The sequence below is a fragment of the Varanus komodoensis genome, unplaced genomic scaffold (genome assembly GCF_004798865.1).
Source record: "Varanus komodoensis strain SLA01 unplaced genomic scaffold, ASM479886v1 scaffold8, whole genome shotgun sequence".
Taxonomy (NCBI): Eukaryota; Metazoa; Chordata; class Lepidosauria; order Squamata; family Varanidae; genus Varanus; species Varanus komodoensis.
In genome coordinates, this window is record NW_025336481.1 from 11540988 (window position 1) to 11557073 (window position 16086).

Here is a 16086-nt window from a genome sequence, read left to right on the forward strand (position 1 = left end):
ACGTCCCTCCAAATTCACCCCCAACAAGGCATTGGAACCCTTGCTAAATAAAAGAGACAAAAGCACCCCGCCGCTGCCAATTAGGTGGAGAAGAATTTCGCTGGGAAGACACTGTTACCTGCAGTCCCTATCTGGGTTGGGGCCTCACCCCCTACAATGAAGTTAAAAAAGTGAGAAACCGATCGTACGCATTGTCGTTCAGCCCTCTTTGGTTTCCCATTCTTTAAGAGGAAGAACAGCACTTGGGTTCTATAACAGTGAGAAAATACCTGCATATTATATACTGCCGGTTTTAATAAAAGAGTATGAAACCACACTTAACTTTGTAATTAACTTTATCCTAATGCACTGCTGAAATGATATACAAATTGGTTCATAATATCAGTGTTTTCCTATCTGTTAGGAGCTTCCAAAACACATTTGGGGGGGGGGGGGGAGAGAGAGAGAGAGAGAGAGAGAGAGAGAGAGAGAGAGAGAGAGAGAGATTTGGCACATTTTCTTAAAATCAATCAGTGGGTTCATTTGGCCATTTCAGGTCTTTGTAAAAGGCCCCTTTGCAGCTTCTGATCTGATAATAGTGTTCCAGTTCTAGTCCGGGTACTGTTGATCTCCAGCCGATAAACCCTTGGGTCGTTTGAGGGACAGGTGGAGATGGACTGATCTGCAGTTGAAGGAGTACATCATTCTTTATTGAGCAATTTAGCTGGGCAATTCTGCCCTGCCTTTCTGTGCTAAAACCAAACTTAAGGCAGCTTAGACATTAAGTATATAAATCGCAGCAACATTACAATCAATCCCAAGAAAACCACACACTAAACAAACAGCAGTAAAAATAGCATCCTATTACCGCGTAGAAAGATAAAACACGGGACCATTAAAAATGTATCAGAAACAGCCAGACTGAAATGTATCATCAAAGATCCTGTCGAACAAATGCCTGCCAGAATAGAATGGACTGAAGAGCTTGTCCAAAAATGCACAAAGAGGGGTCAAATGAACCTCGCATGGGAAGTTGCTATACGGTTTAGACACTGCTCCAGAAAATGTTCTTTTTGGTTCCTCCAGGTGGAGCTTTTATCGCATGTTTGTCCAATTAATGTTTATGGGTGTCCGTCCGTCCAAAGGGCATCGTTTCCCATTGTAACCCTCCTATGCTTGCCCATGGCTTTCCCCCTTTTTTCCTCCCTCCACAAATGTTCAGGAGGGAAAGTGGAATGGCAGCACGATGTCATTTTATCTGCTCAGATCCATCCACCGAGAAGCATCCTTTCTAGGTGAGGGTTGGGCTGGGCAGCTCCATTTGCCAGATTAAGGATGCAGTCCAGAGGCTGCCCTCCTTTGAGCTAAAGGCTATTCCAACCAATGCAAAACCAGGTAGCTAGTAAGACCAAAAGAGCAATAAGAAACTCATTCTCCAAGTGGGGCTCCTCTGTAGCAAAATAGCACCACTCATGAAGTGGGAAATGGTGGCAGGTTTGTGGAGGCTCCGAGGTTTGCAAAACCACAGCAAGGCATTAGAACCTGCACCCCTCCCTGCCCTTAGATGAATGAGGACATGTGCAGCGGCCAGGTCTGACCAGTTGTTCAAAAACCAGGTGGAGGAAGGGAAATAGCTTCAGCTAGTGATGTGGCTTTCCAGAAAATGTTGCACTGGAATATTCGCAAAGGTTAATAGACATAGGATTTTAAAAAATTTGTATCAGAAAAAACTTTCTAAGGAACAATAGTTAATTTGGATAGGATCCTTTGGGTAGGAAATCTAGTTTGCATTGAAAGCTTTGTTGTTGATATGTGCTGTCAAATTGTCTCCTGCTTATGTCAACCCTACGGATGAAAGCCCTCCAAAATGTCCCATCCTTGACAACCCTGCTAAGTTCTTGTAAACTCAAGGCTGTGGCCTCCTTTATGGATTCAGTTCATCTCGTTTTGGTCTTCCTTTTCTTTTCCCTTCAATTTTCCCTAGCGTGATTGTCTTCTCCAGGGAGTCTTGCCTTCTCATGATATGCCTCAGTGTTGCAATTTTTTGGTATGACAGCCTCAGCGTTGCTATTTTTTCTTCTAGGAAAAGTTCTGGTTTGATTTGATCTGGGACCCACTGTCTCTTTCTTTGATCTCCTAGGCAGATCTCATTTAGCTTCTTTATTTTAAGAGGCATGGATCTGGTCACAACACCCAGAAATGGGTGTTGTAGAGCAGGAAAAAGTGCAGAAATGGACAACTAAAATGATCAAGGAGTTTGATCAACTCCCCTGTGAGGAAACAGCTGAAATTGATTAGTCTAGGGGAAAACAAAACAAAACCAACAGTGAGGAGATGCGATGGAGGTGTTCCAAATTATGCATGGGGTGAAGTAAATGAAGGAGGAGACATTTCTGTGTCTGTCTCATAATTCTAAAACTTGAAGTCATCTCATCAATCTGATTGGTCAGATAAAACAAAGCACTTCTTCACATTGTTCATAGCACATAATTAAACTGTGGGATTCACTACAACAAGATGTACTGAGGGACACCAATTTGGATGGCTTTAAAATTAATGGACTGGACAGATTTACAGAGGAGAAGGCGATTAATGCACATTAGCCCTGACAACAATATGCCATCTCCAGTATCAGAGGCCTGTGCACATCTGTTGCTGGGGAACATGGACAGGAGGATGTTGTTGCCCTCATGCCCTGCTTCTGGCTTTCTTGCGGGTGGGTGGGTGGCCACTGTGTGATCTGAATGCTGGGCAAGATGGTCCCTCAGTCTGACCCAGTGTGGTTTCTCTTGCGCTCTTACTTGTACCTAGCAAACACCAAAGCTTTAAAATATATCCCATGATCTTTTTGGACTGAAAGACCGTAAGTATCATATCTGAAATATTTGAGGGGAAGTAGAAGTGCACTTAATATAATTCAAGAGCATGTACTTCCCTTCGATTGCGTAAGAAAAAAGCATAAGCCCTTAAAACTCTTGGGAACAATAATTTTAGCAGCCTAAGAACTGTGTATAGCCTTAAAGTTCATGGGGCAACTTCAGTTTTTTCTGTCAATCTTTATTAATTCCATTTCACTCTGAGACATGTATGTATTCGTCTTCTCTCCCACAGTTGCGAAGGTTACTCACCTGAAAAAACATTAATCATAACCCAGGCACGGTCAGACTTCTCTAATGTTGCATTTGCTGTTACATGCATTCATTTTTACTAATGAATGTAAAAAAATGGAAGCCTTTCTATGGGAAAAATAATGCATTGAAAAATGTTTCACTTCACATCACTGAGTGGAGCTTGCTGGGAGAGAGCATTGTGGGCTGGAAGCACTTGATATTGCAACGCTTCGGTCTGGATTCAGGCCTATAGAACTGGCTGAAACAAATGTGTCCCTGCTGGTTCCGCTGGACCCCTTAGCTGCCTATGATGCCTTTGATCATGGCATTCTTATGGGACTTCTGTCTGAGATGGGAGTAGGGGCACTTGGGGGATTTACACATGCTTGATTATGCTATCACCATCATTCATCCGGTGACTAAATCTGCACAAAAATAGGGAAACAAAGTTTGCGAATTCCATGTGACATGGGAAAGTTGGTCTGCTGCAGAAATCTTCAGAGTAAACTTTGAGAAATCCATTCTCGCTTGAGTCTGTTGCAGATTCTTCCAACTCTCTACTCCTAAGGCTTAGTTACTGGCAGTGAAAGCTTTTAGTGAAAATATGATGGCATTTTTTGTGCTCCTCCTTTTGCCTTTGCTTCTACCCTTTACTGGACTGCAGTGCCTGGGAGCGTCTCTGAAGCTGAATTTGGCTTTGGGCTGAAAGACGGCCCTTACTCTGGTTGCTACGCTGGTTGAAAAACAATAATATTAGAACACTGTTATTAAGCAAAGTTTATTTATATTGTGGGAGGAAGAATTCTAAGGATGCAAATACGAAAGGTTAGTTGTATGCAAGATGCCTTTTGCCTGAATAATCATTAATCCCTTCCAAATTTACTAGAAATGAAACCGGTTAATCAGTAACTCATTCAGCTGGGGGAAGCCGAAGCCCCTTCTTCCCCTTGGCTGCTGTGCTTACTTTGGCTATTCTGCCTCCACAAGGCATGCTGGAATTCCTCTCTAAGCATCAGTTTAACATCTGGGGAGTTATTCAGTGAAGAAATAGGGAGAAAGCCATGTTTCTGGTTTGTTCTGTTGCCAGAGCCCCTACCCTTTGTTCCCTCGCCAAGAATGGAAAATGTTTCTGATATCTAGGCAAGCATTTCCTTTGAAATGATCCCCTCCTCTTTCTTGTCTTTCCCCCTTTTTCCTTTTACATCGCCACACGTGCCACCCACAGAGCTGAACAATGGAGACCGCTATGATATTGTGCTTCTTCGCTGCATTACACAGAGGGAGTGGAAAGGAGGGTGGGTTAAGAATTTCTTGCCTAACCCATTTGAGGAATGGATATGTGACTTGTTCTTCCTCTGGGAGAGAACAAATCATGATCTAAAGCCACAGGAGTTTAAAGGCATAAATATGGTCCCTTCACTAGTCCCCAAACTAACTTTTTCTTTTGATGGGCAAGTCACATCTTGCAAGCAGTACACAGACCAAGTTTAATTTCAGGTTTCCATATTTTACAAATCAACAATCTAGATGTGAGTTAAAGGAGAATGGTTGTATGCTGAAGTGTGGATAGATGGCGATGTCCATCTCAGCTGATAACACAAATGAGCTATTCATGTTCTCTGGTCCTGTAAATGGGGCAATTTTATAGTACAATTCTAACAGGCTTACTTAGAAGTAAGAACAATAGCATTCAATGGATGTGCATTGCCAATAACTCCTCAAGTGCCCAGGGTCTAATAATAAAGTTGGTGTAATGTAGTAGTGAGAACTTTACATAGATGTAGCCCATCCTTTTTGTTAGTAGAGAAGTGGTGTACAAAATTCAAAAAACCAACCAAAATAAAAGGCAAATTAAAATGCCTAAAATGCAATTGCATTTCAATTGCTGTTTTAATGCCTTTTGTATACTGCACTGTGATTTGATAATGAAGGACAGTATATGAGTTTTAATAACTAAATATATCAATATATGTGTGGCTGGACATGGCTAAGGCATTACATACAAAAACTAAACATATGTGAAACTGTCCCTTGCACAGCATTTGAAAAAGAAAATCCTGGATACATGCAGCCGTGCTCTTTTCCCAAAGTTACATTTTTTTTTCTGAAACCACAACCTTAATTAGAATGTGTGTATTTTTATGGGGATGAATAAAATTGTGCTATAGCCCATGGCACCCTCCATGGTCTCCAGCTGGTCACCCTTGGCCTAGAGAAACACTTTGTCTGGACTTACCTGAACATAAGCAGAGCCCATGCCACACCAGACCAGCATTCTGTACACACAGTGGCAAACCAGCTGCCCACAGCAATCCTCAAGCAGGATGGGTGCAAGACCTCCTCTTGCCCAAGCTCCTCAGCAACTGGTGCACGCAGGCATGCCTGCTCTGGGAGCGCATAGCCGACAAGGCTAGAAGCTCAACCTGTTCTGGCTGTGTTTAGTCCATTAGACGAGGATCAGCATGGTCTTTTAAGGACCACAAGTTTCAGTGCTGGTTGGTGTGACACCCTTATGAAAAAGAAGTGGGACATGCAAGATGTAAAGATCTCATGAAAGCAGCCTTTGTGTGCTGGTGAAACACAAGATAGTTCCTGACTGTAGAGATGAGATAACCTGGTGAGGTACTTTCATAAGGCCCTACTGCAAAACCGCTGGATTGCAAGACCAATGAAACCGTCATTTAACAGAACACCCAAAGGATGCTCCTTGGGTTCAGCACACCTTTTATAGTTGCTCTCAAGATGCTGATCTTTATTTGAAGGCCTTCTATGGCAAAGCAACTGAGTGGGAATCTTTCGGTGGCCTATCAAAGGCACTGCTGTTATCTTTTAAACTCATATGCTGCCATGCTGCTATTGTCTTACCTTAATATATTTTTCCACTGGTGTCACAGGTCGGATTTGTAAATGTTCTGGAAGTGGGATTTTAGGCTTAGCAGGTTGTTTCTTTTCATCTTTCATCAACTAAAAATAGAGGAACATAATAAAATTAATTGGCACTTCAGGCTGAACCGCGCATTGTGATAACATTGTAATAGCTCATATCTATCTAGATATTTATACTGTTTCCATCATAGCAGTACTTGATGACCTTGTTCTTGGCATGCAATACATAGCTATTTGTTATACAGCTTTGGATGCTTTTGAAGTTCACCTTCCATACAGAGAATTCATTCTCATTTTAAGGGTAAGAACTGGATCTGGAGCCTGGATCAGTTTCCACAACACATGGCGGTAAATTTACACAATAGGTGTCTTTCAGAAGGAAGCCAGTGTGGCATAGTGTTGGCCTGGGTCTCAGGCGATCCGGGTTCTAGTCCCCACTTGCTTGTGAAGCTTCCTAGGTCACTTTGGCTTGTCACTGACTCATAGCTTAACTACCTCACAGGGTTGTTGTTGTGTGGGTTAATAGAGAGGCAGAGGAGGATTGTGTAAGCACAATCTGGGTTTCTTGCCAGAAAAAAGGTGAGATATCAATATCAATACATAAACAAGTCCTGAGTTAAATGGGGCTCATTCCCATGTTTGTGCATATAGGATTGCAACCTAAAGAACTGGGAAACAGGCCTGTTTAGTCTATCATACATATTTGGAAGAAAGTGCATAATACAGAGGAGTATAACAAGGGATGTTTAATATTAGGTACAAACACTGTTATGTGCACAAGGCAAGGAAAGCATTATTCCAGGAAACTGGAGGACTGGAATTGCTACAATGAGCCACACGAAGCAGGCACTTTCACCTGCATGAACCCCCACCCCTCAGCAACTGTCTCCAGCAGACCAGGACATTATTCTCGTAATTGTAAATGTGTCCTTACCTATGCAGGTGACTTGGCTTCCCACTCTTACCTGTGCAGGGGAGTCCTGAGGGAACAGTTCAGTCATTCTCAAACCTGGTGCCCTCCAGGTGTGTTGGACACAACTCCCAGAATTCATGGCCATAAGCCATGCTGCCTGGGGACTGTTGGAGCTGTAGTTCCAAACAAGCAGAAAGCACCAGCTTGAGAAAAGCTGGAATAAGTTGCTGACTTGTTCCCGGCATTGCTGGATGTGCTCTGCAGCAGGGGTGTACGGAAGGTAAATCTCCAGGGACTTGGCCATCAACTCCCATACGCCCTGCCAGTGTGCCCAAATGACAGGAATGCTGGGAGCTGAAGTCCAGGCCATCCGGAAAATGGTTTTCTGTCTCTTGCTCTGCAATGGTACACCTGCTGCTTTTTTAAAAGTGGAGCCAAGGAACACCGAAAGTTTCCTTCTGTTGTATCAGACCCGTTGTCCATGTGTTTTGATACTGTCTGCCCAGATGAACTGCAGTGCTTTAGTCAGGCATCTTTTGAGGTTTTACCTGGAAGTGCTGGCAGGTGACATGAAAAACAGGAGTTCGACTGCTGAGCTTCTTTCAGCATAGAGCTGAAATTTTGCAGCTGCCACCTTACAAGTTTCTAAACAGAAACACTTGTGATATTTTTCATGGCGCTAAAGTTCCCTTTCATTTCCAGAACAAATAAGTGATTGTCCCAACCACTTTCAGGTCTGTTTTTTAAGGAATGGAAGGTAGAATATTTGATGATGATGATGATGATGATGATGATGATGATGATGATGATGATAATGATAATAATAATAAGGGGGCTGCTATTCAATAAAGGCCATGAGATGAGATTTAGAACAGAAACAAATCTGTTCTCTGTGTATAAATGTTGCTCAGAATGTGTTCTTACCTCTTCAGCTGGTGTTAGTAGAAACCCCCATCGCTTGGGCCATCTCCGTGCGGCTTCTTGTTCTGTTTCAATGTGATCCTTCCTGATACAGAGAGGAAAAACACACACAACCATACCAGACTTTTGAAGGTAGTGGGGCTTTTTAAGATAAGCTGTACAACCTGCTGTTTCTACTTCTGGTTCCATTACAGAATTAAGATCAGAGCTTTATGTGATTTATATTCCCTTCTTGTCTTGCTGCTATATATCCTCCAGCTGGCACTGTGGGATAAAAGAATAATGCAACTAGGCTAGTGGGGACCTGCACTTTGTTTCACGATGGCATTTAAAAGTGGCATTTCCCTGCTCCAAAACAGCCTGTGAAAATATTCTTGAAAGCGGAAGGGAAACTGGAGGGTTGTGACATTATCTGAAGCAGCTGCAAACAACTGTGTATGAGAAAAGATAAGGATACGATGAAAGCCTCACCTAGAAAGTTGCCAGCGCTGGGGCCCCAACAGGCACCAGGGCACCTGTGAGCACCTCCCTGCATACTCATTAGTCTTCCATCTTTTATATTATTTTTTTAAATATTTTTTAATTTTTTTAAAGATGGGTTTATTTATTTTCACTGGAAGGTGAGTATAAAGCAAAGCTAGGTGCTGCCCTCATGCATAATATTTGTTTGGGTTCCAAAGCAGTTTGTGTGTTTCAGAGCACAGCTTCCCATGTTCTTGGGCAAGCTATTCCTCTTTAAGCCTCACCAACTTACATTCTGCGAAATGGATGCCCTGTGACTGCTTATCTCCATCATGGCACTCATTTAATGAATGGGACCCCCTCCCAGAGAAATCATTTTGTGAGAGTGCCCCTGACCTCATCTCCGTATTCCAAATGCCCCCACCAATGCAAATTCAGGTTCCTTGGAGTCTTACAAAGACCCTCCTGATTCCTGCTTTAAAAGATCCACCAGCCCAACTTTTCTTTGAAACAAATGGGGCTTGTGTTAACTGTTGCAGCAATGCTTTTGCATACAGTTAGGCCTTTGCATAATTGTCAGTCTGTGTTTTACATTTTTATTTCCCTCTGCCTTCACTCCTCCCCCTCTCCAACCATCTGCTGACTGCAGATAAACACTTCATGCATCTGATGGAGTGGACTGTCGGTAGTCCATGGGGGTTTATACCATCAAATAATAGAAATAAATCTTTTAGGGTGCTCCAGGATTTTCTGCTGTTGTTGATTGTTGCAACAAGCCAACAGAACTTCTCTGGAAATGGTTAAGGATTGGAGCTGCTGAAAATGAAAGCATTGAAGAGCCTCAAAATGAAAACTTGGCACTTATTTAGGAAGGAGGGCTTTCTGGGGGAAACTGTACCATGAAGGAGAAAAACCAATACCTGAACTTAAGGGAAGGCCCATAGTTTTGCAAGCCTTACCTCAGCACTTGCAGTTAAAGAAAGCATCAGGGATAAGGAGGGAATAGAAATGGGGAACCATCTCTGCCTTAAGAACCCTCACCCGGCAGAGTGGGCTCAATTGGCCTTGAGGGAAAGATTGTGTGAGCTGGTCTAAGGCGAAGTTCCTCATGTAGGCCATACCTGGCTGGCCAGCAATAGGCATGGGCCAACTAGTCAGGTCCCAAGCATCTACACAACAATAGAGAGAGCTCCCAATGCAGCTGCACAGCAACAGAGAGTCACAAACAGCCAGTGACTGAACAATCTTCTGCCTAAAAGCCTTCATCATGGCCCTAAGGTGACCCAGCCTCCCAGGTACATGTGGAGCCCACATGGATTCAGATGTGCCATTCAGGAGTCCTAGCAGGACTTTCAACCCAATAAGCTACTGTCTTTGCTACATGGTCACCCAGGGTGTAAAAGAGAGTCCTGCCACGTGCTCCTGGTCGACTGCCTCTTTGTTGTGATTGAACTTATTCTTGAGAATAAAAACTTAGCTTCAGTTGTGCTTTTCAGGGCAGAGTGCATCAAGGTCCTTGACCCCTTGTGTCCAGAACTAACACCCCACGCAGAGCTGAGCAATGAGGTTTCCTACAAATGTTCCAGGGAATATGGAAATGAGCTGAATACAGAACAATACCAGGCAACTGATTGGCATGTTGCCGTCTCTCGCCATGGATTTCGCACAGCGACTCCTGTGGTCTGGATAGAAGTGGTCCTGATCCCTTCCCATTTCCTTCTACTTGCAGTTTCTTGGAGCAATTAGTGCTCTCAGTGGGGGATGAACATCTGCACCTTCATCAGATGCATTAAGGGGGACAAGATAACCTGCAGCCGAAAGCAACGCATGAGCAGTCCTTCTCCTGTGGGAATCCTAGGAAAAGTATTTCAGTCAGGGCCTGCGATCTCTAGCAGGGAATCCTCAGCATCCAAGTTCTTAGGATTAGTTAATAGTTTAACCAGAATGAAACCAAGTTTGCCAACAAGCTTTTCTACAGGAGTAGCTAAACCTGGCACCTCACTGAGGCTTCCTCTTCTATTTTCTTTCTGGGACGATTAGAGTGTTCTTCACATAAGAGTTCCCCCAACCCCCTGCATGGCACTCTTCCTCTCTGCCTTTCTATATTCTCCAGTAGGTTCCATTGCACCATACAGGGTGCTGGTATTGTGGCATAGGGTGGAATTACGAATTTATACTAAGCTTCTGTAGCTAATTGTGCTAATAATGTCTGTGAAAATATTACGATTTCCTCACTCTTAACCCCAGCAAAAATGGCTGCAAAACAGGGGAGAGGCCCTGGATGATCATGTAAAATTACCTACTGAAATGAGTGACATAGTCAAAAATGCTGTTTAGCATTCTTACCCACCAAAATTTAGGTGGTGAATCACCTATCAATAGGGCCTCAGTAGTTGAATGGCATATCTGAGCAGGCTTGTATATGGAAAGCGGAGTCTAAGATCTGTTTTTATATTGTAGTTTTACATTTTTATAAATGTTATGTTTAAAACTCCCATATTCTCAATGATATTTTATGTATCATTGTGTTGCTATATTTTATGGTTTCAAGGTTGTGAAATGCCCAGAGAGTCTCAACTATTGGGCAGAACGTAAATTTAATAAATGAAAATGAAAAATGAAAAAAGACCCACAACCTTCCAACAGCGAGGCATCATGAGTGCACACAAAATGCCTTGTTTGGCTATCCCCGCATACGAAATACGAAAGCACCCTTGCAAAATGACAATTCTCAGAGTTCTTTGTCAGTTAAATAGGCTTGTAGTGTTAGCAGGGTCTGCAGGAAAAGGTTGCAGCAGATTCCAGCTGTTCCGTCCTCTCTGCCCACTGATCCTGAATAATCAGTCAACATTCTATGGCCACTGAGCACATTCAGTCCCCTTTGGGCTGTTTTATGTTTCCCCACCTGAAACTGTTTTGTACTTCTGGAAAAACCGGGATGCTTTCTTGTATGTGTGCAGTGTGTTTATCTTCACAAGGTCAGCACACGGAGGCTGAGCACTGAAAAATGAGGGAACAATTCCATGTTTCAAAGGAGAACCTATCCACACTTACAAATGTCTGAGCCACAGAATATCCACGCAACATAAAGTATCAAGGAATTCTTCACACTGTAGTCATGGCATTGAAAATTCTATGAGATATTCCTAGTCCCCATCACAAAACTGCAGGTCCAAAGGGAGAAGGAATGGCTGTAAAATGTTCACATTATAATATTTCACTTTCTTTTTCATCTGATTCAGAGGACAGTCTGGGTGTCCTAAATCAGTGCTTGAGGTAATGGACTGGATGGGGGCTAATAAACCAAAACAGAAACCAAACAGGGAAAGGAAAATCTGTCTTGCACCCTTTTGTGGCAGAGGTGCACAATGCACTTCCACGCACAGGGACACACTGCACGCTGGGTCCTTGCAATATTTATATGAGCCCTCCCTCCGTGCAAAGTCGTCTCCACCGATCAGAATGATGCATTTTGTTAGCTGAAGGAATAATGAACAAGTTGGCTTATTCCACTGAGTAAGAATAAGCCAACTGATTCCTTCTCAAGGACTAACCCCCCCCCCCACAGCCCAACAACCCTGCAGCCAAACTCTGCAGCAATTCACACGTTATTTACTCTAAAGTAATTATATTAAGCCAGTGTTCGGGAATCAGTGGCTGGTGGATTGTAACCTTGTCTTTGTAAGTTGTTAACAGCCTGACTCGCAATCCAGTTAAGATGAAGTACTTGGAGTGAAACCGGTGCCTTTAATGTACTTTGATTTCACTGAGCTGTGGACTGCACTGCAGAAGTAGCTTCGACTGCAGTTTTAAGGGTATTGTTGTGAAATAATTCAGATATCAACAGAATGTAATGCCTTGCTCTCCTCTTGCTTGGTCCCTGTTAGGGAAAAAAAAAAAAGTCCTTTCCTGCCTTTCACACTTGAGGAAGCATAAAGGATGTAGAACAAATAGAAGAAGGCAATTACTAAATGGTTACTGCTCATCATCAAAGGCATCATGGAAACATGATCATTTATTCTGGGGATAACTACCCCTTAATCTGCGTCACCCAAGTTTTCATGGTAAGCACCAGTTCCCAGACTATAAAAAATTGGGATTCTAGTCTTTTTGCTCTAAGAAAGCGTTGATTCATTCAAAGCTCGCTTCAGTGTGTATGTGGGTTTAATAGCTATTGTTTTTGCTAGCAACTTTCTTATGAATGGAGTGGGATGGGTAAGCTCCACTAATGGTTGTAGTCAACAGGGACATTCAGGCTTTCCTGAAATATCAGGGGCAGTATTATTATTATTATTATTATTATTATTATTATTATTACATTGCATTTCTACCTCACCCTTTTTCCTCTTGTGAGGAACCCACCGTGGCTTACCTAGGTCTTCTGCACTCCAGTTTTAACCTTGCAACAACACCCCTATGAAGTAGGTTAGGCTGAGAGGGAATGGATGGCGCAAAGCTGAATGTGGACTAGAACCCGGATCTCCCAGGGCCCCAGCCCAGTGCTCCAGCCACCGCACCATGCTGGATGATGATGATGATGATGATGATGATGGTGGTGGTGGTGATGATGGTATTGGTGATGGGGCAGTCCGCTACAACGTAAGGCAGAAAAAGGCCTCCAGATGCCAACATGTGGGGAGTTGCTGTCCCCTTTTGTCTCTCGGCTCATACAGGATCCCAGACTCAGCTTCATGTATACACCTCCCAATAGCTAAAACTCTTTGAGCAGTTCACACCCATTCACAAAATCGTAAAGCACAGATGCCAGGAAATAAAATACAGCAACATCTATAAAATGTAAGGTAGGTTAAATGGATTTGTTTCAAAACAAAACCAAAGCACTGGATGGTTACTCCAGCACTGCACTTCAGCTCCCGTTTCTCACAGCCAGCATGGCCAGATCAGGGATGCTGGGAGTTGTCATCTGAAACATGTGGAAGGCAACCTGGCTGGGGGAAGATGATTTAGAAAAAGGGTGGAGAGGGGGAAAGATAACATCTTTCCCATGTATCTACAACGCAGTGGGGATTCCCAGCCTTTTTGGACTTGTGGGCGTATTTGCAATTTGAGAAACTGTTGCGGGCACCTCCACAGAATGGCTCCCATGGAGGATGTAGCTGCTCACATAACAGCTGCCATGGAGGCTTAGGAAGTCAAAGTGAGCTCAGAAGGAATAGAAAGAAATAGAGAAACTCGAGGCTGGGAGGGAGAAGGTAGGCAGGAGAGAAAAAAGTCTGTCCTAACATTTTCCAAAGCTTTTCTTAAATCACTTTTTAAGGGGCCAGGGAGAGGAGAGCTTCACAGATGCTGCCCTCCAAGCGCCATGCTGGGAACCCCTGTTGGAGCCGGGGGTCAGACTAGACGGCCCAGGAGGGCCCTTCTGACTTGCTGTATGCTTCTAGTATTCCCAGGTTGCTTCCATATGGAGGGCTGACAATTTTATCGTGATCCAGACATCCTTGCTTTCCAGTCATAGCCTTCTGTGGTCCTGCACCACTTCTTCTATCGTTTTTCTTATTGAACAAAATCCTTTAAGAAAAAACAGAATCACTACACAAGCTTCTGACTAACAGCACTAGAAGTCCTCCATTTGGAGGCACCATCTTCATCTTCATGTGTCTATTCTGTACGAATCTGTTTGTCCCGAAGGCAAAAAGGGGACTGGCTTTGCCCCAACATGGACTGCTGGAAATGAAAGGCATTTATGGTCAAAAGAAGTCCTCATCTTGCCCAAATTCTTGAGAAAAACACTTGTACCCATACCCTGCATTCAAAGGAAATGATGTGGAGAAAAAAATACAGATAGCTCCTACCAATGTAGAGAGCATCAGAGTGCCCTCAAGTTGCCCATGATATATGGGGTGAAGACCCCAGAACTTTTCAGAAACTGAGAAGAGTGCATGTGTGAATATTGTGGGCTAAAAACTGATGGGCAGTAACTGTGACCTGCCTTTGGTAATTCTGGTACTGCTCTCAGCAGAACCCTTCTAGACTTCCTGATTAGGCAGAAAGAAACAAAGATACTAAACAAGGAATAGGATGGAAAAATGCCTCTTAGCACAACTCAGATGAGAGAACTTTCCTAGTACTACCAGGAGATGATGGGAGATTGAACCGTGCAAACCATGCGTTCTACCACCTGTGGGGGCTCCATAATCCAAGGTATATGAGGAGCACAGGAGGGGGAAGAAAGCTAGAAGGCTAGAATTCAGTATATACTCGGTATAAGTTCAGCATTTCAGCAAAGCATTTGGGATGGGTTGGGGGAGCAAATCACATTTGGGGAGAAGTTTCCATAAAGTAAAGACAGGGTATGATTGGAAGTGACACTAGATCTGCCTTCCCCAGTCTGGCACCATCCAACTATTTTTGCAGTGATCTCCCCCCACCCCCACCAGCTGGATGGGGCTGATGAGAACTGAAGTCCATAAATCTCAAAAGCAGCTGGTGGGGAAGGCTGAAATGAGAGGCTTGCCTATTCCAGAACATCCCCCGTGTCCCTGGCTATGCAGAAAGGGCTGTGCAAAAGGCGATCCCCAGATCTGTTGGACTTCAGCTCCCACCAGCTTGTACCACCATGGCTTTGCAAGAGCTTGTATTTGGGCAATGGTGGTCACGGCAGGATTCAGGAAAGGTTCAGGCTGGCTGGCTGGAACAAGTGCCCAAAGCAACCTCGGCATGAGATGCGCTTGACTGGGAATGGATCACAAGGAGACCAAGAGTAGCTGTCAGGACAGGCGAAGGAAGGAGTTTACCAGATCTGAGCTTCAGCCACGAAGTTGAGCTTGTTTTTCTGTGACATTCCAGGCACCTCTCCAAGTGAATGTCCCCTGGTGGGCAGGTAGAGGACAGGTACTCCCTGAAGCTGGGCTCTGGAGGGCGGTCAGGTAGGCCAAACCTGGCCAGCTCTGAGCCAGCCCTCCCGATGTGCTGCTGTTGCCACAGCCGCAGGTTGCTAGGCGATCACTGAGGAATGCAGTGGGAGGGAGGAGGAGGACAAGACTGGGAGCCCTGCATGGGCCTGCCTGCCAGGGCATCCGTCTTTCAAGACAGCTAAGGGGAAACAGGCAGAGAAGGGAAGGCATGACTGAGGTGTACAAAATTACGCATGGTATGAGAAAGTGGAGAGGGAGAGCTCTTTCTCCCTCTCTCATGATCCTAGAAGTCAAAGGGATCATCCCATGAAGCTGACAGGTGGGAGATTCAGGGCAGAGAAAAGAAAGGACTTCACATGTTTGGTAGTACAATGATGGAATTCACCTCCGCCAGATGTCATGACGTTTTGGGTGGCCTTAGAAGAGGGAGTTGGCAAATTCATGGAGGATAAAGCTATAAGTGGCTACTACTTATGATGGCCTTTGGCTACCTGCAGTATCAGTGGCAATACTCCACTGTACACCAGTTGCTGGGGAACATGGGTGGAAGGGTGCTGTGGCACTCCTGTCCTGCATGGCTCTTCTTACATTCTTAAGTACCTTAAAGAGTTACAAAGGTATAATGCCATAGACTTTTGTGGGCTCCATTATAATATGCTAGTTAGTCTGGTTTTGCTTACTTTAACTGTCTGGAACTGGTTCTTTTAAAAAAACAAAGAAAGTCCATGGGGTGGGGAATCCAAAATTTATTATTTAATCTGTTTATTAGGAACCACCCAAATCGGCCATTACTGCCAGCACTGTAGCAGATACGACTCAAGCATCTAGTGGACTCATCGCCAACCCTCTGTGGAGGAAAGCATGGTACCTTTTTCTACTTCATTCTCCCCGAGCTCGGCATGATATTATTTTGTTATGTTTCCACTGAGGCTTGTATTTA

At 44.0% G+C, this 16086-nt stretch overlaps 1 protein-coding gene across 1 annotated transcript; it reads right to left on the reverse strand.

Annotated features, from left to right (window-relative positions):
- Nucleotides 1-505: 505 nt before the first annotated feature.
- Nucleotides 506-15073, reverse strand: CUNH20orf85 (chromosome unknown C20orf85 homolog). The gene is made up of 4 exons (XM_044454727.1): nt 15027-15073; nt 7813-7894; nt 5955-6053; nt 506-661 (listed from the first exon to the last, which is right to left on the reverse strand). The coding sequence occupies exons 1-4, from the start codon at nt 15071-15073 to the stop codon at nt 506-508; spliced, it is 384 nt and encodes a 127-aa protein (XP_044310662.1).
- Nucleotides 15074-16086: the final 1013 nt, after the last annotated feature.